The 23,989-nt window shown below is 45.9% G+C and overlaps 2 protein-coding genes across 11 annotated transcripts in view; one reads left to right on the forward strand and one right to left on the reverse strand.

Moving 5' to 3' along the window:
* The first annotated feature begins 5,876 nt into the window (after positions 1–5,876).
* On the forward strand, positions 5,877–20,180 carry PSMC1 (proteasome 26S subunit, ATPase 1). Its single transcript, XM_045901397.3, has 11 exons — positions 5,877–6,014; positions 9,722–9,775; positions 10,740–10,836; positions 12,987–13,111; positions 13,333–13,518; positions 13,668–13,796; positions 14,608–14,704; positions 16,850–17,039; positions 17,559–17,710; positions 18,333–18,487; positions 19,819–20,180. Exons 1-11 carry the CDS (start codon positions 6,012–6,014, stop codon positions 19,951–19,953), a joined length of 1,323 nt encoding a protein of 440 aa, XP_045757353.1. The 5' UTR covers positions 5,877–6,011; the 3' UTR covers positions 19,954–20,180.
* Positions 14,703–23,989, reverse strand: part of NRDE2 (NRDE-2, necessary for RNA interference, domain containing) — a 54,976-nt gene continuing 45,689 nt past the window's right edge. For 4 of the 10 annotated variants that reach the window (XM_064571476.1, XM_064571475.1, XM_064571472.1 and 1 more), the window contains one exon: positions 20,655–22,452. In XM_064571476.1, the coding sequence (XP_064427546.1) occupies positions 21,952–22,452 (501 nt within the window). In that variant the 3' untranslated portion in view covers positions 20,655–21,951. Of the gene's footprint in view, positions 16,231–20,085; positions 22,453–23,989 lie in introns of those variants that run through there. The other 6 variants (XR_010405302.1, XR_010405301.1, XR_010405303.1 and 3 more) reach the window with 6 other exon arrangements.

Here is a 23,989-nt window from a genome sequence, read left to right on the forward strand (position 1 = left end):
TCTGAAACTGCTCCAAAAAATAGAAATGGAAGGAAAACTTCCAAACTCATTCTATGAGGCCAGCATTACCTTGATCCCAAAACCAGACAAGACCCCATCAAAAAGGAGAATTACAGGCCATTATTCGTGATGAACATGGATGCAAAAATTCTCACCAAAATACTAGCCAATAGAGTCCAACAGTACATTAAAAGGATGATTCACCACAACCAAGAGGGATTTATTCCTGGGCTGTAAGTTTGGTTCAACAGCCACAAATCAATCAATGTGATACAATACATTAATAAAAGAAAGAACAAGAACCATATGATCTTCTCAATATATGCAGAAAAAGCATTTGACGAAGTACAGCATCCTTTCTTGATTAAAACTCTTCACAGTGTAGGGATAGAGGGTACATACCTCAATATCATAAAAGCCATCTATGAAAAACCCACAGTGAGTATCATTCTCAATGGGGAATAATTGAGAGCTTTTCCCCTAAGGTCAGGAACACAGCAGGGATGTCCACTGTCACCACTGCTATTCAACATAGCATCAGAAGTCCTAAACACAGCAATCAGACAACAAAAAGAAATAAAAGGCATCTGAATTGGCAAAGAAGATATGAAACTCTTACTTTTTGCAGATGATATGATACTTTATGTGGAAAACCCAAAAGACTCCACCCCAAAACTGCTAGAACTCATACAGGAATTCAGTAAAGTGGCAAGATATAAAATCAACACACAAAAAACTGTTGCATTTGTATACGCCAACAAGAAGACAGAAGAAAGAGAAATTAAGGAGTTGATCCCATTTACAGTTGCACCCAAAACCATAAGATACCTAGGAATAAATCTAACCAACGAGGCAAAGAATCTGTACTCAGAAAACTATAGAATTCTCATGAAAGAAATTGAGGAAGACACAAAGAAATGGAAAAACATTCCATACTCATGGATTGGAAGAACAAATATTGTGAAAATGTCTATGCTACCTAGAGCAATCTACACATTTAATGCAATCCCTATCAAAATACCATCCACTTTTTTCAAAGAAACGGAACAAATAATCCTAAAATTTATATGGAACCAGAAAAGACCCCGAATAGCCAGAGGAATGTCGAAAAAGAAAAGCAAAGCTGGTGGCATCACAATTCTGGACTTCAAGCTCTATTACAAAGCTGTCATCGTCAAGACAGTATGGTACTGGCACAAAAACAGACACATAGATCAATGGAACAGAATAGAGAGCCCAGAAATGGACCCTCAACTCTATGGTCAACTAATCTTTGACAAAGCAGGAAAGAATGTCCAATGGAAAAAAAGACAGTCTCTTCAACAAATGGTGTTGGGAAAATTGGACAGCCACATGTAGAAGAATGAAACTGGACCATTGCCTTACACCACACACAAAAATAGACTCAAAATGGTGAAAGACCTAAATGTGAGACGGGAATCCATTAAAATCCTTGAGGAGAACACAGGCAGCCACCTCTTCGACCTCAGCCGCAGTAACTTCTTCCTAGAAACATTGCCAAAGGCAAGGGAAGCAAGGGCAAAAATGAACTACTGGGACTTCATCAAGATAAAAAGCTTTTGCATAGCAAAGGAAATAGTCAACAAAACCAAAGACAACCAACAGAACGGGAGAAGATATTTGCAAATGTCATATCAGATAAAGGGCTAGTATCCAAAATCTATAAAGAACTTATCAAACTCAACACCCAAAGAGCAAATAATCCAATCAAGAAATGGGCAGAAGACGTGAACAGACATTTCTGCAAAGCAGACATCTAAATGGCCAACAGACACATGAAAAAGTGCTTAACCTCACTCGGCATCAGGGAAATACAAATCCAAACCTCAATGAGAGACCACCTCACACCAGTCAGAATGGCCAAAATTAACAAGTCAGGAAACAACAGATGTTGGCAAGGATGTGCAGAAAGGGGCACCACTGGTGGGAATGCAAGCTGGTACAGCCACTCTGGAAAACAGTATGGAGATTCCTCAAAAAGTTGAAAATAGAGCTACCCTATGACCCAGCAATTGCACTACTGGGTATTTACCCCAAAGATACAAATGTAGTGATCCGAAGGGGCACATGCACCCCAATGTTTATAGCAGCAATGTCCACAATAGCCTAACTATGGGAAGAGCCTAGATGTCCATCGACAGATGAATGGATAAAGAAAATGTGGTATGTATATACAATGGAATATTATGCAGCCATCAAAAAAAAGAAATCTTGCCATTTGCAATGACGTGGATGGAACTAGAGGGTATTATGCTAAGTGAAATAAGTCAATCAGAGAAAGACAAGTATCATATGATCTCACTGATATGAGGAATTTGAGAAACAAGACAGAGGATCATAGGGGAAGGGAGGGAAAAATGAAACAAGATGAGACCGGAGAGGGAGACAAACCATAAGAGACTCTTAATCTCAGGAAACAAACTGAGGGCTGCTGGAGTTTAGGGGAGTGGGAGGGATGGGGTGGCTGGGTGATGGACATTGGGGAGGGTAGGTATTATGGTGAGTGCTGTGAATTGTGTAAGACTGATGAATCACAGACCTGTACCCCTGAAACAAATAATACATTATATGTTAATTAAAAAAATTTTTTTAAAGACAACGCAAGCTACCACTAATAATTGCTTTTGCTAATGGGTCATCATGTGATTTTTGGTATATGACACAGAAGGACTTAGAAGACTTGAGTGACATTTTCATTACTAATTTCTTTCCTGTCCCATTTGTGTGAACAAGAGTTCTCAACCCAAACATCTATAAAAATGACAGATAAGAATAGAATTGATGAGGGAACCCTCCCTTGTTCAATCAATGTCATCGTCATCCACAGACAGATGACGTCGAGGGAGATGTGTCTGTCGGCTCTGTTCAAACAAAACTTCAGGAGCTCTTAACATGTGCCCAACTTGAAGAACTTTGGAGCTGCTTTCAATGCTGAAGGCTGTGATTCTAGAGTCAGAGACCTGCCCACTTGAGGACGCTGCGTCCTATTCTTGATTTCGGCTCCGATCATGATCTCAGGGTCTTTTTTAAATATTTCATTTATTTATCTGACAGAGACACAGCAAGAGAGGGAACACAAGCAGGGGGAGTGGGAGAGGGAGAAGCAGGGTTCCTGCCGAGCAGGGAGCCTGATGCGGGCTCGATCCCAGGACCTGGGACCGTGACCTGAGCTGAAGGCAGCCGCTTAACTGACTGAGCCACCCAGGTGCCCCATGATCTCAGGGTCTTGAGACCAAGACCCACCTTGGGCTACAGGCTCAGCGTGGAGTCTGCTTGTCCTCTCCCTCTGTTCCTCCTCACCCCACCCCTGTTCTCTCTCTCTCAATAGATAAATTAATTTTTAAAAAGTGAAAGAGGGAGGCAGAAGTGGAGTCAGAGAGAGACATGAGGACAGAAGCAGGGCCAATGTTGCTGGCTTTAACACGGAAAAAGGGCTACAAGCCAGGGAATGTAGGTGGCCTCTTGAAGCTAGAAAAGGCAAGAGAATGGATTCTCCCTAGAGTTTTCAGAAAAGACTACACTAAATATGTGGTCATTTCTTATAGCAGCACTAGGAAACCAACACTGCAGTAAGTGATGGAGTCCAGATTCAGACCCGAGTGTTCTGATGCCCAAATCTGCTGCTCTATTCCCTATAGGGTTACATTGCTTTGACTCTAACCCCTCCCTGACCCTCCGTTGGGAGTTAGATGTCTGTTTTTCACTTTTTTTTTTTTTTCCGTTTTTCACATGGTGTCTCTAGTCTCCATTCCCAGCAGCTCTCACCTCAGGGCCTTTGCACTGGCTGTTCCCTCTGTATAGAAAGCTTTTCCCTCAGATATCTGAATAGCTTACTCTCTAATTCCTTGAGTCTTTGTTCAGATACCATCCTATTTAAAGTCAGAAGCACCTACCACTGCTGCACAATCTCTATTCTTCCTCCCTACTTAGTTTTCCCTAAAGCATTTATCATCACATAGCATGCTATATGCTTATTAACTTGTTTATTGTAAAAGCCATCAGGAAAGGGAGTTCTGTTTTTTTGTTCACTGCAGTATCCTCAGACCCTAGAGGAGAGCCTGGCCCATGGTGTGCTCAGAAATTATTTGCTGAATGAATTGTGAGATGGGATGATGAGGTAGGAATTAGGTAGTGATGGAAAGAGAGGTGAGATGATGAAGAATGAGAGAGTCAGAGCAACAAGACTTGATCACTGAGCTGGCTGGGGCTGGGAGAGGGAAAAGGGGAAGCTTCTGGCTTAGGTATCTGAATGGTGTCATTAGCCAGGATAAAATATACATGAGGGTGAACAGATCCTAGGCGAAGATGCTAAGTTTGGTTTTGGATATTTGCAGGGCATCAATGCATGTGTGTGTTTGTGTGTGTACAGAGATACAGAGAGGAGAATACACACATACTCAAACACAAGTAAAAGTACATATGCAACTATATACATTGTGAAATTCGATATTGTGTTTAAATTCCTGGATATTCTAAACACAACCTAGTCTAATTACAAAAAAATATTACTTCTACATGTGAGCAAGACAAAAGTAACTAATGTGACTCTTCATAATCTTCTGAGGGATTTGGACATTCCATACAATCTTCCCAGCCCCACCCTTTTTTTCTAGGGCAAAAGCATATTCCCTGATTGGGCCAGTTCCTCTGCCGCTTTTCTGAGGGAAATCCAAGAAATTGGTAAAACACAGCTAAAACTAAGGAAAGTAGAGAAGTTAAGTTTATCTACATAATGAATAGCTAAGAGGAAGCAGAAAGGGGATGGAAAGACTGGAGCACTTGCTGCTTGGGGAGGTTGGAAGCTGCAGGAGTCGGGGTTGCAGAGCTGGCTGTCAATGGGGTGGAGAATATTGACAGGGTCAGCAATAGGGAGAAAAGAGATGAATGTGTTTGCTGTGCATTAAGGCCCTTCTCAATGTGGGTCCTCCAGAATTTTGTTTTTCTTTCGTCTTATCAGCCTCTGTTTGTTTGAATGTGACACCACCTCAGGAATTACACTTCTTCAGGTTACCCACAGATTGCTTAGACATTCCATACAATTCTGGCATTTCTCTCAGCATTCAGGAAGGGAGAGTCCTCCTGCCCTCCACCTATCATACCATTTCATGTATCATGTAGATGCCACATTTGCTAGTGGAGTTCAACTGTGTCAAGACTTTCTATTATGGTATTTTAATGATGATGAAAAAGAGTAATTTCCTATATTTTGTACCTATTGTGTGTGAATTAGTGAAATATTTTTAGCATTTCACAACTAAAATCCCTAAATTGATTAGGAACAGGAGAAACAACAAAGAGCAAAAAAATTCGTCTCTCCAGTTCAGCAACATGCAGCATTTTGAGCACCTGTTATGTAAGTTTCCAGAGGCCAAGGGGATGCTTGCTCTCTTTCTAATGTCCTGGTGGATGTAATAAATGATCAACTTTACCAACTAGGTGCAAGATTAGTTATTTTGAGACAACATTTGGCATCATCACAAGTCACAAATCATCAAGGGAAAAAAAAAACCAAAAAAACATCTAGGTAACTCATTAGACAAGGAAATACTCCCAGATGATCATGTTTATTCCAGAGACCAAATAATGGCTTAAATGTTGATCCAAAAGTATATGTCAACTTCACGGTTCCAAATCCCATTCCAGTTCTTGGAGCATTAAGTGGAGTTCCCAGTTACGATTTTTGCATATTTTAAATATTTTATATTTTCACAATCGTCTTAGTTCTTTTTACGTCTAGGTCATTGTCCCAAATTGTTGACAATAGCCTAATAACTCCGATTTAAATTTTTTTTAAGTAAGATATTCACAAGATTCACATTTTGCTTATAAGTTACACGTTGCCCCACGGACACAAGCCCTTCGAACGCGACTCCCGCAGCGAGGGGTTTGGTTCCTATCGGCTTCCGTAGCCTCCCTCGGCAACTTCCGTTTCTGACGGCCGCCTTGGCGGGGGCACTTCCGGCAGCGGTGGTTCGAGCGGCCGAGGCAAGATGGTGAGTGACTAAGGGTTTCCGTCGGTGGTCGCGGCGCGACGGGGTCGGAGCGGGCCGAGACGAGAGCACGAGACGGCTGCCCGAGGCACTCGGTCCGCCCGCTCTCCTGCCCGGTCTTCTCGGGGGACGGAGACTCCCGGAGACAGTGCTTGGGTCCGCCGCGGCCCGTGGCCGACCGGAGGGCCTGACCCGGGGCACCTGGGGCCGGGGCTCGGCGCGAAGGGTACCCCGGGCTGATTCGTGGGGCGGCAGAGCGGGTCAGGGCGCCCGGCTTTGCTGCTCCGCCGACCCGGGCCCTGCAGACCGGCGCGGGGAGTTTCAGCGGGAGCCTCCCGAAGCACCTGGGACGAGAGCTTTCTGAGCCGCTCAGGTGAAGGGCTGCGCGCCTGGAAGAGAGGGAGGGATTCGTTCCGGCCGAGGAGGGGAGAGCGCAGTCGTGCACGATCGCTCTGAGTGGGGCACCTGGAGGAAGCGTTGAAGACTGACGCTTTTATGACAGGTGGAACTCGGGGGGGACGCTCCCGTGGTGCATTAGCAATAATAAAAACAGCATGTATTCGTTAGTCTACTAAGCGGGTACTTACTGAGCACCTGTAAATGGCGGGGGGGCGGCCAGGCTCTGCTCTAGGCACTGAGGGCGCAAGGGGTGAGTGTGACTACCGAAGTCTCTTTCTTCATGGAACTTGCATTCTGGACAAGGCAGACAAAAGCCGAAAAAGAGACGTGTAATATGATGACATGGGGCGGGATAGAGATGGGTGGGATGGCCATTGTTACAGGACTGTTTCCTAGAAAGGAATGGGATGGGAGGGGTGGCTGTTTTACATAGGGTATCAGCAAAGGTCCCTCTGAGGAGGTGACATTTGAGCAGCAGAGATCTAAGTAAAATGAGAGCGTATCCTGTGCAAACATCTGAGGGAAACGTGGTCCAGCCAGAAGGAATAGTAAGCGCAAAGGGCCTGAGATGGGAATGTGTTGAGCCCGTATCCTGAGCATGTAGCGGGATAGGTCTTATAAGGACTTTGGGGTAATGTTCTAAGCATGTGCCAGGTGCTTTTCTGGCACTATTATTGAAGTATAGCTGACAGGCAGTGTTACATTAGTTCCAGGTGGACAACATAGTGATTGGACAAGTCTGTATACTACGCTGTGCTCACAAGTGTAGCCACCAGCCGTCACTGTATGATGCTATCACAATATTATTGACTGCGTTCCCTGTATGTGCTGTACCTTTGTACCTCTTATCCCCGTGACTTACACATTTTATAACTGGAAGCCTGTACCTTCCACTCCGCTTCTCCCATTTTGCCCAGCCCCCACCCCCTTTCCTCTGGCAGTCACCCGTTCTCTGTGTTCACGGGTCCTTTTCTGCTTCGTTTGTTTTTGATTCCACGTATGAGTGAAATCATGTGGTATTTGTCTTTCTCTGTCTGACTTCACTTAGCTTAATACCCTCTGGGTCCATTAATGTTGCAAATGGCAAGATCTGTTGGGTTTTTTTTTTTAATGGCTGAGTAATATCCGTGTGTTTGTGTGCATTACACACCACATCTTCTTTATCCATTCATTTATCATTGGGCACTTAGGTTGCTTCCATATCTTGGCTACTGTAAATAATGCTGCAATAAACGTAAGGGTATTTTCCAGCATTTTCTTATTCTTCACAGCAGTCCTTGCAGTGATTCTTATCCTCACTTTACCACAGAGGAAACTGAGACACGGTGTGTGGCTGTGTGCTGTAACAACAACCCCTGTTAGTGTTTTCTAGACGACGTGCAGTAGAGAGACACACACATGCTGGTGTCCAATAGACCTGAGTGATTCCCAGCCACATCTCTGACAAGTTCTGTGGTAATAGGCAAGTCACTTAACATCTCTGGGCCTTGGTTTTCTTATCCGTAAACCAGAGGTAATGATAGTACCAACCGCATGGTGTCTGTAAGAATTAAACAAGGTGATACCCTGAGAATGTACACTGCTTCCCGTAAGTAAGGCCTTAATAATGGGTATATTTCTTATTGTTATTGGAGACTGAGAAACATCATGTAAAATGCCCCACACATGAAGAAGTTTGGGACCTGTTCAGGAAAATGTCCTCCTGTGGGGCCAGACCGGCAGGATCATGAGAAAGGTAGATGAACGTGGGAAGGGTCAGCCGCAGCCAGTTTGGCAAGAGCCAGGTATGCCACCATAAAAAGTTTGGACATTACACCATAGATGCTAGGGAACAGTTGAAGGTTTTTGAGGAGAATGAAAGGATCAGCTCTTTGTTTTAGAAGGTAATAGCTGGATTGGTGAGGGGAGAAACTGTTGTGGGAACCTCAGTTGCGAGGCTAGAGTCCTGGATAATTGGATTATTGACCAATAGTATTGTATTGCTAGTAGTTACTTTGAGTCACACAAATGCTGAGTGGTTTATGTGCATTACCTCATTTTCAGTAACGGGAGTTAGTATCATCCCCACTTTCCAGTTAAGGGTGCGAAGGCTCAGGGAGGTGACCTGACTTACCTGAGGTCACATAGCCTATTAGTGATGGAGTCAGAATTGAAACCTGGATGCATCTAATTCCATAGCCCATGTTCTTAGGCTTGTTGCAGTTCCTCATCTAGAAAGTGGGAATAATGAACCCTACCTTGAAGGATGGTGTGGAATTAATGAGACAGTGAAGGAAAATGTCTAGTATAGACTTAGTCACATTGTAAGAAACCCACAAACATTAGCTGCCCCAGCCAACAGCAAATTTCTTTAAGAGGTAGAAGTAGTAATTGTTAAAGGCCTATAATTTGGACAGCCTATTGCAGTATAACTAATTCTGTTAACCAAAATTTCTCAGAGCTCTTAAATACCTTCTTCAGAATAAAGCACAAAATTTTAAGAATCTTGCATGTAGGGAAATATATTTGATCCTAACTCTTTTAGGTAACCATGATATGGTGGTTCTTTCTTGATAATTAAGCTGGCAGTATATTAATTTAGAGGTGCTTATGTGGAAGTGATTTGAGGGGAATAAAAGGGCCCCTTGATTCAAGTAAGTTCACTATTACTTAAAATGCTATCATTTTTGAGATACTGTTCTGTGTTAAGCATTGCCCTGCAACTGAGTGGTCTGTTTTAAAGTCCAGAATCCCATGAGCTTATTAATACACTGAATTCTTGATACCTTAAAGTGATTCAGCTTTTTAGGTTGGCAAGAAAGACCTGCCTGAGAGCCCCAGGCTTTAGAGATGGGAGGTATATAAGTTGATATTGAAAGGAAAGTCTCCTGAGTCTTGGTGTGATCTTAATAAGGAGTAAATGATTGATAAATGATGGTTGAATAGGTAAAATTATTTAGCTTTGATGGCCTAATTTCATGAAATAGACTCAGTCAAGTAGTTTTATAATAAAGAATGTCAAGCTCTATATTTTCCCCTCAAAAAGGGGTAGTCTTAGAATCCCAGCCTCATCATGATACAGACGTTACATCAGATTCTTAATAGAATCGTCCTTGATTTAAGATGCAACCAGTTGCAAGGAAGCTAACAGCTTTTCAGGAAAAAAAGAAATTCTGCCATGCTAAATGTATGCGTTGACTACAGGGTACACCTTAAGTTCAGAGATGTTAAAATGAGGGGGAAGTCTTGGTGTCTTAGAATCAGGAAAATAAAAAGGATGTTCTTTTGAAGTGATCATATTCTGAATGTGTACCTCTGATTTCTTTTTTCAGGGTCAGAGTCAGAGTGGTGGTCATGGCCCTGGAGGGGGCAAGAAGGATGACAAGGTAAATAAGCCAGATAGGTCTGTGATGCAAGTAAATCATGGAACATATCCTAGATCTCAGCTGAGAAGTTCTTTGGGGATTCGTGACTTTGAAAATGCAAAATAAGTGATCCTGTAGTTATTTACCCAGCCTGGCCTACAGATTCAATGTCCTCTTCATGTTTTAGAAAAGATTATTGACCTGTCAAGTAAGTAGTTATGAATTAATGGTTTTTAAATGTATAAAATAACATTACAGAGTGTTAAATTGCTTGTAATTTTAGTGTTTAATTTCTTCAGATGTGAAGAATTGTCTCAAATTATCTCAGCTCAGACTTTTGGTATATAATTCTGAATTCTGACCTCTAGTCCTTATTGAATAACCATCACTGTGTATTATAAAAAGAAAGCTTAGTTACATTCACCAATTAAAATTGCAGGAATGTAATAGCTACTTTGTTTTTTAAAGATTTTAGTTATTTGAGAGACAGAGCAGGGGGAGGGGAAGAGAGAGAGAGAGAAACACTCCCCGATGAGCACGGAGCCCGACATAGGGCTCTATCTCATGATCCTGAGCCAAAACCAAGAGTCAGATGCTTTACTGACTGAGCCACCCAACTAGTTTTATTTTTAAAAGGACAGTTTTTAATAGCATTCTGAAAGATAAGGAAAATTACAGCCACTAGAAATAGATGATGGTCCAGGGCACCTGGGTGGCTCGGTCGTTAAGCACCTGCCTTAGGCTCAGGTCATGATCCCAGGGTCCTGGGGTCAAGCCCCACATCGGGCTCCCTGCTCCGCGGGAAGCCTGCTTCTCCCTCTCTCACTCCCCCTGCTGTGTTCCCTCTCTTGCTGTGTCTCTCTCTGTCAAATAAATAAACAAAATCTTTAAAAAAAAAAAATAGATGATGGTCCTACAGAAAGAAGTTTGTGTTTTGATATGATTTGTGTGGTTTTTGTTTTTCCTGCTGTTCTAAAAATTCAAGGACAAGAAAAAGAAATATGAACCTCCTGTACCAACTAGAGTGGGGAAAAAGAAGAAGAAAACAAAGGGACCAGATGCTGCCAGCAAACTACCACTGGGTAATGACACAGTCCCTCCTTGCTGTCTCTTGATTCCATTGGGAACTGTCTGTGTGTATGTAGCTTAGAGGTCTGAATGTGGAGGCAGGAAATGGGGAGGCTGAAGCTCTACCTCTTCTGTGTGGCACTCCAGGACACTGGAATAAAAGCTATAGTTTAGTTTTAGCAGTGTACAAAAAGTATACAGCTGTGTCTCCCCACTAATAAAAATTTAAAAAAAAGAAATTCCACTAATTTCCTTTAAATAACCAGCCCCTCTAATGTTTGAAAAGCGTAGTTTTAGGTTAGAAAACTCAGGTTGAGCTTGAATAACTTAGAAACACATTTTTTCTATGAAGAAATGGAATGCCATTGTGTTGGAATTCACATCTTATGATACATGAACAAACTGTTTCAATGACTTCGTACTGAACATAGACTAAACCTCAGACCGGGTGACCTGACCCAGGCCACCTCTCCATCCTCAGCCCCTCCCATTCCCCTTGCTCGTTGTTCACACAGCCCTGCCTTGTGTTCTTTGACTCTTACGCACATTAGGACTTTTTTTTTGAGAGGGAGAGAGAGAGAACATGAGCACACGTGCACAGGTGGGGCTGTGGAGGCAGGATGGGGAGGGCCAGAGAGAGAGAGAATCAAGCAGGCTCCATGCCCAGTGCAGAGCCCGATGTGGGGGCTTGATATCACAACCCTGAGATCATGACCTGAGCCAAAATCAAGACTTGGATGCTTAAGCGACTGAGCCACCCGAGATAACCCACACATTAGGACTTTTGCCCTTTGCTTAAAAATGTTCTTCCCTTGGGGTGCCTGGGTGGCTCAGTCGGTTAAGCATCCGACTCTTGATTTCAGGTCAGGTCATGATCTCAGGGTCATGGGATCAAACCCCATGTTGGGCTCTGTGCTCAGCGGGGAGTCTATTTCTCTCTCTCTGCCCCTCTCGTCCCCCCTCCCCTATGTTCTCTCTCTAAAAATAAATAAATCTTTAAAAAAATGTTCTCCCCCAGTCCTTCCCATGGCTGCCTGCTTCTCATCATTGCGGCTCACATACCTCCCCCACCCCCATCTAAACAAGTCTCTTCCTGCTTAGGTGAAATAATTTTTTTTTTTTAAGATTTTATTTATTTATTTGACAGAGAGAGAGAGACAGCGAAGAGGGAACACAAGCAGGGGGAGTGGGAGAGGGAGAAGCAGGCTTCCCGCGGAGCAGGGAGCCCGATGCGGGGCTCGATCCCAGGACCTGGAATCATGACCTGAGCCGAAGGCAGACGCTTAATGACTGAGCCACCCAGGCGCCCCTAGATGAAATAATTTTTAAAATATTGCTTGGTTAAGGATGAAGGGAGCCAGACAATGAAAAACATGCCATCAAACTACCATAAAGAATCAGTATGGTATTGGTAAAGAATAGGTCATCAGATTACCAGAAGAGCATAGGAGTCCAAAAACAGTCAAGTTACATGGATGATGAATATATGGTAAAGGTGACGTTTGAGTTCTGTGGGGAGAGGGTGAGTTGTTTAACATAAATGGCTGGCATCTTTATTTGCTATTGAGAGAAAATGAAATTAGACCCCTTTTTGCCAGATGGATTACAGATATGAAAATAAGTAAATAAATGAAAAATTAGGAATATATTTAACCTCAGGGAAGGAGAGACATTTTGAAGAAACCCAGAAACCATAAAGGAAAAAATTGACATTTTCTGGGACTTCAAGCGAAAAGAAACAATGCAAAAGAGTATGGAAAAAATGCTTGCCACATACGTTAATATCACTAATATTTCACAGTTCTCACAGGGGGTGGATTCCTATGACAGGGACAGCACTTGTACCTATTTTTATTAACACAGATGGGGAATCAAAAACCAAAGCAAACGATCTTTGGGGTTGTTATTTTTTTCTTACAGTTCACTTAGCAGATGTCATTCAGGCCTCGTCCCTGTTTTTACCTGCTTGCTTACAACTGCCAAAGTCCCTTTTCCCTTAGCATCTAGGCACCTGCTTACTTAGGGTCACCAAACCTTGAATTTTTCAGTCTGTTCAACTAAAATCAGCTTATTTTAAGTCTTAACCTTTTTTTCCTTAAGAACGAACTTAATTAATTGCAAACTTCAAGCTCCAAATAGAATAAAACTTTCTTTCTAATTACAGTGACACCTCACACTCAGTGCCGGTTAAAATTATTGAAGTTAGAGAGAATTAAAGATTATCTTCTCATGGAGGAAGAATTCATTAGAAATCAGGAACAAATGAAGCCTTTAGAAGAAAAGCAAGAGGTAATTGAGAAATTACTGTAATTTTGTTTTACAAATTAACAGTTTTCAATACTAAATAGAATTCAGTGAATAAGTGAAATTCAAGTAGTTGACCCATTCGGACTGGCTGCCTTTTAAAAGCATCATCTGCTTTGTAAATGTAGTAAAATCTAGTAAAACTATCAGCCTCATCTGCTTTTTAGGTCTAATCTGCTTTTACCTCATGGTGTATTCTTACATAGGAGGAAAGATCTAAGGTGGATGATCTGAGGGGGACCCCAATGTCAGTAGGAACCTTGGAAGAGATCATTGATGACAATCATGCCATCGTGTCTACATCTGTGGGCTCAGAACACTATGTCAGCATTCTCTCCTTTGTAGACAAGGATCTGCTGGAACCAGGCTGCTCCGTCCTGCTCAACCACAAGGCAAGTTGATGGTCTCTAAGCCCCTAAGAGTGCCTTCTCCTTCCTCTCAGATCTGTCCATTTGTGCCGCTCTGTGATTGGCGTTGTTTTGCTGTGAATGGATTACGTGAACCTCACATTTCTGCATTAAAACTTCATGTTCTCTGTTAGGTGCATGCTGTCATAGGGGTGCTCATGGATGACACAGATCCCTTGGTCACAGTGATGAAGGTAGAAAAGGCACCCCAGGAAACCTATGCTGATATCGGGGGGTTGGACAACCAAATCCAGGAAATTAAGGTAGGTCTAAGAACCAGCTCTGGGTTTCTAGATTTTTGGTTTCTTACTATAATCTCATTTAGGGTGCTTAGAGTTATTTTGCATATTTTGTTTTTTTCTTTAGTGATCAAACCAGTAACTGACTCAGAGCTTGCCAATTGTGGAGTATTGTATTTGTTAATCCTGAGTTAGGTAATAGAAACAACAAATTGTATGATTGTTCCTGCAGAAGCTGCAGCTTCGTCCTTTTTAGGTGCAATGTTGACTTATTATCTGTGTGGATATATAATGTTTCTGTTTGTTTTGACTTCAGCTGGGGCTATCTGGAAACCTCTAGTGATGTGTGGGGTTAAGGGAAGTGGTCGTTCAGGTTGGCTGTGAGCCAGCCATCTCTTCTGTAGGGGGGTCATGCAGAGCTATCACCGGTCACCACCAGTGACCTCGCAGACGGCTGGGATAGTAGCCATCATGTCCGTTGGTGTAACAGCAATCAGAAAGTCTTGCCAGGTCCTGTCTGTAGTTTAACCGAGAACGGTGTATTTTCACTTTAAGTTCCTTCTGCTCAGGATGAGCTTAAATGTTGCTCAAGGCTGACTTCTACGAGAAAGTGAGAGGGAAACTGGGTGCAATAGGAAGGGGAACTCAGGGAGGACAGATGTCCTCTTGTCTGTCCCTGCTGCTAGACGAAGTCAAGCACATTGTCTCTAACAAGAGTAAGTGACATTTTAGCTTATTGTTGTTGAAAGTGAGATATATCCAGGATGCCAATTCATGGATCTGATAATTCCAGGGACAGAGCATTTCATTTTTACCAAGTATTTGTTTTCCATAGGAATCTGTGGAGCTTCCTCTCACTCATCCTGAATATTATGAAGAGATGGGTATCAAGCCCCCAAAGGGGGTCATTCTCTATGGTCCACCTGGTACAGGTACGTATGCTCGGTGTTTGACACTTTCTGGGCATTCAGCTAATCTCTTGAGCTGTGCATTAGTTTGTTATAATTATTTAATTCTTGAGTAAGGATGCCACCATACCTTAGTTTAAAACAAGGTTTTCTAAACATTTTGGACGTTTTCTAAACATTTTGGACGTTTTCTGAGTAAATATGGAAATGTACCTATTACATAAAAGTGTATTTATCTGTATAGTAGATGCTAAAAAACTGAATTGCCTTGGACTTGAAATTGTAGACTTAATAGATTTAATGTGTTAAAAACAATAGTAGGAATTGCAACAAAAAATAAGCACCAGTAGGTAAACCCCACCCCCCAAATGCCTGCTCAATGTGAATGCATTTATAATTTCTTAGGACTCCTCTCTGTACTTAAATATATTAGATTTATATGCTGTAAAACATAAGACTTTCAAGTATTCATTAAGAGTAATGTGAGTCTATTAAAAATAGACTATAAGACACAGAATAAGCCGGGATGCTCAACCTTGGCTGTACATTGGAATCACTTTGGAGCTTTAAAAAATACCGATGCCTGCTCCCATCCCTAAAAATTCTGATCTGTTGTTCATCTGAAGTGTGGCCGGGTATCAGAGCCACGGTGGAGAACCACAGATTTAAAAGCTATTCTGTGCTGTTCAGATTGGGTTCATTCTCTGGTCCACTGTACTGAATGAATAGAATATTGGATGAACAGATGCAGGTAAAAATGTACATTTGGTTCATTATACAATTAGCTGACCTGAATAAGTTGTACAGTCCAGGACTTAGCAGTTCACTGCCATGTAAATTCCAGAGGAAGCACAGTTATTTGAAGGAAGGCATCACTGAGGATTGCCCACAGTGGAGGCACTGGGAGACGACTGAACTCAGAGGGGTGGAGCTTTTGCAGCTCATCATCTTACAGGCCAGGAAATTCAGAGAGGCCAGTGACTAGCCCAAGGCCGCAGGAGCTCTGGGAGTTGAGCACATAGCGGGGCTGGAGCTGCAGCTGGGGGCCGCCTTTGGTGCACGTGCACTGCCAGGGGCCAATGCGGGGCGAGGCACAGGGTGACAGGCCGTCCGGAGGAGGAAGAGCCTGGCTCGGTGATCCTGCCGGCTACTGAAGTGTCCCAGCGGCTGGCCGTGGCTGCTCCTGGACTCAGAGGCCATCCGCTTAGGAGGTCCTTTTCGTCTTCCGTTCACCACCTCTCACTGGTAGTATCAGGGAGAAGTCCATGCTTCTGAGCCCCCACATCTACCCCTCCTCCTGCCACGTTTTGTTTCAAAGCTTAGTGCCTTGTCCTCCTTCCCACTTGAACTAAGTCTTCTATGTCACTCACCAGCAGCCTCCTCCCCCTCCCCCCTGCAGGCCTAAGCTTGGTCCTTTATGGGCTCTGCCTCTAGCTGCCCGTGTCCTGATGCCACTGCTTGGCCCTGTGCCCACGTCCTCACTATCAAAGGGGTCAAGGTCTTCCAGCCCTAAAGTTCCCAGGGTGGCTGCCACAGCTCTAGTTGTTTACCTGAAATAGAAATATCAAGGAATGGAGCAGGATTAGAAAAGTTTGAGCTCGTCCCTGAGAGTAACAATCCTCACGAGAGCACACCGGAGACTGAGAAGTCTCTAGAGCTTTCAGCAGTTCTCAGTTGTGGGCTTCATCGGGAGCTAGTCCTGTCTCAGCTGAGCCCTGGGCAAGCCCGCCCAGCACAGCCGTGACTCTCAGCCTCAGGGATCGCCGGCCTGGTGCTCCAGATCAGAATGTGTTTCCTTAGGTCAGACCTAGGGTTCCCAGGCCATTTTCCCATCACGGATAGTTTCATAGAATTGAATTTGGATCTCTAACCCTGTTGCATGGGTCAGGTTAATAATCTATGCAACTCTGAATAACCCAGTAAAATGTACTTTCTGACACTGTAATGAAGAATTAGGAAGATAATTAAAAATAATCAAAACGTTTAGGTTTTTCTTCAATTTTCTCTTACCTGCCTTGGAGAATGTTAAGACCCCTGAATGGGGGTATGCCTTTTCAGTCACAGGGATCTGCCCACTTCTGATGCCCATTTAAGTAACAGTTTTTAAGTTAAAATAGCACTTAAGGGTTTGTTTTTTTTTTCCTCTTTTTCTTTTTAAATATAAAATAGGTAAAACCTTATTAGCCAAAGCAGTAGCAAACCAAACCTCAGCCACTTTCTTGAGAGTGGTTGGCTCTGAACTTATTCAGAAGTACCTAGGTGATGGGCCCAAACTCGTTCGGGAATTGTTTCGAGTTGCAGAAGAACACGCACCATCCATCGTGTTTATTGATGAAATTGATGCCATTGGAACAAAAAGGTACACCTCTCTCTTACTTTGTGTTGAGCAGAGATAAAAACCCCGGAGCTCCTCTCTGAGAATGATCATGGAGTACTCCCTGTATGGCTTGCATGTGGGTTTGCTACAGTTCCTACCATACATGGTGCTCTGGGTGCTTTAGGCTCCGCTCTCCCAGGTGCCAGGTAACCACCACCCAGGAGTTGTGACTGCCTGGAGTTTCGTCTGTAACTGTGTCCCGAGCATCCTTGCAGAGCCAGGCCTCATCTAGACTTCGGGGACACGGCCACTGTACACAAGCCTCTGCCCTTAAGGAGCTCCTGGTAGGGTTGGGGGCTCAGATAGCAAACATGGAGACTGAACTAATGATATAATCTCAGGCATGAAAACTTCTACAATTTAAACAACATGATCTGGCAATTGGGAGGGCATGATTTTGTTGCTAGAATTGGGGGCGTCAGAATTTGAGTCAGAGGCGTTTCTGTCATTTCCCCTTCAGCAGATCAGTTAGGTTTTCACTCCTTCTCTTCTTTTTCAAAGATATGACTCAAATTCTGGTGGTGAGAGAGAAATTCAGCGAACGATGCTGGAACTGCTGAACCAGTTGGATGGATTTGATTCAAGGGGTGACGTGAAAGTTATTATGGCCACAAACCGAATAGAGACTTTGGATCCGGCCCTTATCAGACCAGGTCAGATTGCTTGTGCCATCAGGGACAGCTGCCGTGTTTCTGTGTGACTGGGTTTAAGTACACGGGCAGGGGATTGAAGAATGCTACGTATCAAGGCAAATCCGTGATTGAAGTGCAGTGTAACTTACTAAAAACAGCATCCCCCGAGGTCGTGGGTAAGTGAGGACATGATGCAGTGGGTGTAGCGTGGCCCTTTTAATTCCAATCTTAAATTGTGATCTTTTCTCTTTCCCATAATGAGTATTCTTTTTTCTGAAGGAAATAACTCAGGTTCATTTTTTTACATTCAGGTCACACCAGGAAGCAGCAATAGCTCATTTGTTTACGCTTTTGTAATGTTTTTAACACGATCTTTTTCCACTATCTAGGCCATTCAGGAGCCATTCCTTTATTTCTGAGGGTACCAGAGCAGAGAGGATTTCTTTTAAATGGGATGAATTCAGATGTAGACATTTACAAACTACAGGAAGGATGTTCACTTTTCAGGATCTGGACCCCGCTGCCCTTCCCACAGGGTGCTGTCTGACTGAAACAGCATGAGTGAGGACATGGGCTCAGGCCCTCCCGGAGCCCAGCCTGGGGGCTGCGCGGGGTTGTGACTGGAAACTGTTTCTACCCGCAGGCCGCATTGACAGGAAGATCGAGTTCCCCCTGCCCGATGAAAAGACTAAGAAGCGCATCTTTCAGATCCACACAAGCAGGATGACACTGGCCGATGACGTGACCCTGGACGACTTGATCATGGCTAAAGATGACCTCTCGGGTGCCGACATCAAGGTGAGAACCTGGGTCGGGTCGTACTTCTCAGTTTCGTATGTGTGTGAGAGCGCGCGTGTGCAAGTGCAAGGCCCCGCAGCACTGAACCCGGGTCCAGCCTGCTCTGTAGGTGACGACCTGGGTTTTTGTCACATGTAAGCGCCACGGTCTGGTCAGGACAGCACACGTGGGGCCTTTTCACGCTGGTACCTGCACTGAGCTGCGTATCCTTGGCCTCTATAGAACTAGGTTAGTGTCTGTGTTGGTGAGTAAAAGCTTTTTTTTTTTAAGATTCCATTCATTTGTCAGAAAGTGCGTGCGCACAAGTAGGGGGAGCAGAGGGAGAGGGAGAAGCAGACTCCCCACTAAGCAGGGAGCCCGATGTGGGGCTCAACCCCAGGACCCCAAGACCATGACCCAAGCCGAAGGCAGACGCCCAACTGACTGAGCCACCTAGGCGCCCTGTAAAAGCTCTTTTTAAAATTGAAATTATTTTGGGCTCCTGGGTGGCTCAGTCGTTAAGCGTCTGCCTTCGGCTCGGGTCATGATCCCAGGGTCCTGGGATCGAGCCCTGCGGCGGGCTCCCTGCTCCGCGGGAAGCCTGCTTCTCCCTCTCCCACTCCCCCTGCTTATGTTCCCTCTCTCTCTGTCTCTCTCTGTCAAATAAATAAAATCTTAATAAAATTGAAATTTCATTTTAAAATTCTGCACCAACTCTATTTTGAAAAATTTGAAGTCTTCAGAAAAGTTGCAACAATAGTAAACACCAATATACCCATCACCTTGATTTATCAAATGTTACCATTTTACTGCTTTGCTTTATCTTTTGTTCACAAATACACTTTTTTTGCTGAACCATTTGAAATATCCTGAGGGCCATAACCAGATAGAAACTTCAATGCCAGGATTGTGTTTCTGTCACATCATGTTGAGTGGGTTTTTGTTTTACTTTTGGCAAGTGATGACTGAGAAAATAAATTTATCACAGTAAATACTGTCCTGAGACAATTAGCCAGAATACGTGTTCTCTTCTGACTGTGCGTAAGTGAACTGGATGGATGCCCTCTTGCCTCTCAGTGTCCTGGTATAATTGCATCTGGTGCCCAGGAAGGAATGTGGCTCTCTCTAAGGAGTGGAGCATTGAAAACTCCCCCGCCAGGCCACCCCGCTGGTTACAACGCGAGCCAGTCCTCCTTCTCAAAGCCACCTCAGGTCCTCTGAGAAAGTAATTAGAAAGTTTAAGCAGTCTTTTTAGTCTGTCTTACTTACACCTTATTTCAAAGTAGCTCTCGAATTGATAGAATACTAATAAAAAGTATTTCCCTTTCTGAACATACTGTTCTTTCTTACAGGCGATCTGTACAGAAGCTGGTCTGATGGCCTTGAGAGAACGTAGAATGAAAGTAACAAATGAAGACTTCAAGAAATCTAAAGAAAATGTTCTTTATAAAAAACAAGAAGGCACCCCTGAAGGACTGTATCTCTAGCGGACCACAGCTGCCTTCAAGGAAATGATCAGGATTGTCCTGACCCCTTGAAGGGATGGGAGGTTGGGGAAGTTGCCCAGAGGAACCCATGTTCCAGTTGATCTTTCTTATTAGCAAAACCTCCTGTGTACCTTTTTGAGGGTGATGTGTAGGATGCCCCCGAGGCTGCAGTCATCTGTTGGTCACGTGCAGTGCTCTGTCCCCAATAAAGCGTGCTCCTTCTCAAACTCCTGTTTCTGGAGCCTCCACACCTGGCGCTCAGCAGCAACAAGCAGGTGGACCTGGGCATACGGAGGCTTCTGGGAGGTGACAGGGAATGCAAACTTGAACACCTCTTGCCCTGCCTCACATGCCCAGAGCGGCTGGCAGAGCTGGACAGCAGCTAGTGGGAAAGCAGGTCCCCCAAAGCCAGTGGGCTCTGCCGTTGAAGAGTATGGCTCTGGCTTCCGAAGGAAACAGCTTTCCATTTTGGAAGGTCTGGAGCCTGTGGGTTCTCAGCACTCTGGGGCAGGAAAGTAGTGGGGTTCCTACTAGGACTCTCCAGAGGCCCTGGCGGACGTCCCTCCCCCGTGCCCTGGCATCCCTTGTTCTCAGGTTCAGAAACCTCATCCGTCTCCAGGGTGTTCAAAACCACGTCAGAGCTTCCCTCCCCCATCTGTTTCCGGCACTTCTCTCCTTTCTGAGCAGGTCCGTGTGCAAGCCGGGGAGTGAGCCGGGCAGGCACGGCAAGCGTCCCCTTGGCTGGCTGGCCGGCCGCCTTCCTCGGGGGCTCTGACTTGCCATCCTCCTTTTCCAGCTGTTTTGAGCCAAAATTTTGTTCCATGACACTGGCTTTTCTGGATGAGCTGCCAAAGAACGACAACTTCAGCAGTTAGAGGCATCGTGGTTTTGTTTGAGAGCAGGGCTCAGAGAAGATAAAGCAATTTCCTCCTAGTTAAATACTAACAGTTAATAACTGCAGCCATGTTCTCTTCAGAAGAAAGTGGTCTGAATGTGGGTATTTACATTTCATTCCATTCACAACCCTCAGACATCAAGGCGGCGGCCAGTGCAGGCCTCTGTCCTGGGCGGCACTGCTGCACCCACATGAGGGCGTCCGGGGCCCGGCTCGTGGGCGGGCAGGGTCTGGTAGGAGGCCGCCGCTCCATTCTGCTCCGCTCGGATGGCTGCCCGCGTGCCCCCTGCAGCAGGGGTCCCTCCCACACCTGGGTGCTCCTAAGTCTCCAGGGGTCCTGTCCAAGTGCGAGGCTGCAGCGCGCCCAGGCGATGCTGCTGGTCCACAGCCGGGAGGCGTCAAGAAGAGCTTAGGGACCACGAGACGCTTCCTACACTTGACACAGGCCGGAACACCAAGTTCTCAGGGACTCCAGGGCTGTGGCCTGAAGAGAAGAGCAAAATCTGCTCTCCTGCTAACCAGCCTGGGAAGAGGTTCTAGCGTTGAGTCACCGAACCTTTCCTATCATGACTGCAAGACCCAGAAACCCTGGCAGGACCGCCAAGAAGGCCAACCAACAGGACGCACTCGCCACGGCGGGGCCGGGGCCGCAGAGGAAGAGAACACACTCGAACACGCCAACCACGAGAGATTCCGTTGTCATGGGGCAGGATTCTTACCTACACATTCACATATATAATATGTAAGCAATAGCTTCTGTTATTTGCACATCCAAAAAATGTGCAAGAGCTAAGAAACTGATGACCCAGGTACAAATTACTAAGAATTAAAGCTAGACTTGGAAAGCAGAGCTCCTGGAACACATGCACCTACACGTGCCCCGTCTGCTGCATCCCGGCTCCAGCAGTGCAGGCGACGAGGCCCTGAAGGCAGGGACTGTTGAACACCTCCTGGTCTCTAGTCCTCGAGTAGAAGCTCCAACTCCTCCACGGGCAGGCGCACCCGGAGCTCCTTCTCCGTCATCAGGTCCAGGACCTCCTGCATCTCTTCAGGGAAGTGGCCCACGGCATCCAGGTACAGCGTCTAGGGCAAGGAGTTCTGCGCTAGCCAGCCTGCCCTCCCCGGCGCCGTCCGGACTCGGCAGCGCCCCGGCACCTGCTTCCAGAGGGACACGAACGAGGCCTTCTCTTTCTAAAGTGGGGCAGGACTTGGTGGACAGGACAGTCCCCATTTCTGAACGCCGCCTGACCGGGCTTGCCAAGGCAGACTTGGGCCACAGGCCCCCCCAGTGTGAGCACCTGGGCTGAACTCTGGCAGATGATGGAAACCCCCTGCCTGCAGCAAGGCCCCCCTGAAACACCAGCCCCAGTGCAGGGAGTGGACACACGCCCATCAGCCGAGGCTCCACGGCGGACAGGTTCCCTATGAAATGGTCCGGGAAGTGCCCAGTCGCCAGTGACACGGAGGGGTGGGCACCGAGGCAGGAAGGGCCTTGGGCTTGTTGTGCAGATCTCACGGTCTCTGGGACTTACCTTTGCCCAAGGACAATTCTGAAGTGCTTTGTAGAACACGCCTTTGCTCCTTTCTTTGTTTCCCAAGGAGACCTGAGGCAGAGACAGGGCGAGAATTACAAAGAGGGCGAGAATTACAAAGAGGATTAATTGAAGCAGAGCCTGAGGCCACAGAATCCAGCCTGCCCACCCTGTCCTGATCCACGAGGGGGCTCAGCGGACGCCACTGGGCGGGGGCGCTCTCGGGGCCACTGCTGCGTGGCTTTTCCCCTGCACCGATGGACCCAGAGGGGACCAGGCTCTCTGACTTCAGACTGGTCCACCTGCTTCATAGGGGCCATCATGCCTTGCGTCAGAATGGCACCCAGAACGAGGCCGTGTGTGCACGACGAGGCTGATGACTACACATACAAAATGTCTGCTTTAACGCTTGCCGTTTTCTAAGATCTTAGAGGAATGAGCTAACTGGCATCACTGAATCAGAACCTTATTAATAAAAAGACTTCTGGTCAGGAATTTCAGCCTGAGAGCGCGCAGATATACAGCATGTTCTCTCTCCGAGTACAATGTCCTTAGTCCCAAGCCCTAGACACACTGCTCCAGTTTCCAGTGGGCATGGAAAGGGCACGTGTCCTCCCCACCACCCCCGGCCCCGGGCGTGTCCCGGTCCCAGGAAGGGATCTGTCGCTCAGCGGCTCCTCGAAGGCACCACAGCCCAGCAGGCCGCTCCCCAGGCCGGCAGACACCTGCAGCTCTGAGTGGGCACAAGCCAGATTCATGGAGCTCAAGTCTGTTTCTGGGCTTTCTCCCACCCACCTCCTCCACGCTCCCATTCCCACATGGAGAGCCTTCTAGTGGCCGCTGGCTCTTCCCACCGGATGGCCAGCACATGGCATCTGGCACGAGACTGACCCCCAAAACCTGAGGGATGCATCTAGAGACTCCAGCCTGTGGCTCAGGCGCTCTGTCCACCAAAGATGGCCTCCCTTCCTTTGCAGTTCCTTCAGGTTAACTCTCACAGAAACAGGGACTAACTTCGGGCTACAGCCACCCCCTGAGCCAGCCGCAGAGCCCAGGGGACTCCTGTCTTCCCTCCCCTCCAGCCCTTCCGAAGCTGGACCTCTCTGAATTCATACGCAAGGAACAGTGTGAGCTGTCCTTCCTTCACACACCAGAATACTTCAATATCCTCTCATAAACTTAGGACACGGTTTCCTTGTTCTTGAAAGAAGGAAAAATGGTACTACTGTCCATTCTCAAGCCCTGTATTTGTGAGGCTCACTGATAACCCTGGAACCCAGCAAATTCAGGTCCATCGGTTGGCTAGACTCCAGTGAACACTGCTCTCTGCGATTCCCTTCATCAGCCACTGGAGAACACCTAGGCTACCGGGTATGGGGGGCTCAATGCCAGGCGACAGCGCCGTGCTGACTCTTGGCTGTCTCCTTGCGGGATCTCATATTCTGAGACCCAGCCCAGTAGCCACCATCAGCCTCTCCCGAGAGCAGAGCCTCCCCTGGGAAGACAAGCTGCCCTGGCTCTCTGCGTCCATCCTCACCCTCTAAGTTCCCTCGTCCTGACAATCCGTGCCTTCTAGTACCATTCCTAAGTCCAGGCTGAGGCAAGAGCG

The sequence above is a fragment of the Mirounga angustirostris genome, unplaced genomic scaffold (genome assembly GCF_029215605.1).
Source record: "Mirounga angustirostris isolate CCGP_5_RB_7025 unplaced genomic scaffold, mMirAng1.0.hap1 SCAF_9, whole genome shotgun sequence".
In the NCBI taxonomy this organism is placed as follows: Eukaryota; Metazoa; Chordata; class Mammalia; order Carnivora; family Phocidae; genus Mirounga; species Mirounga angustirostris.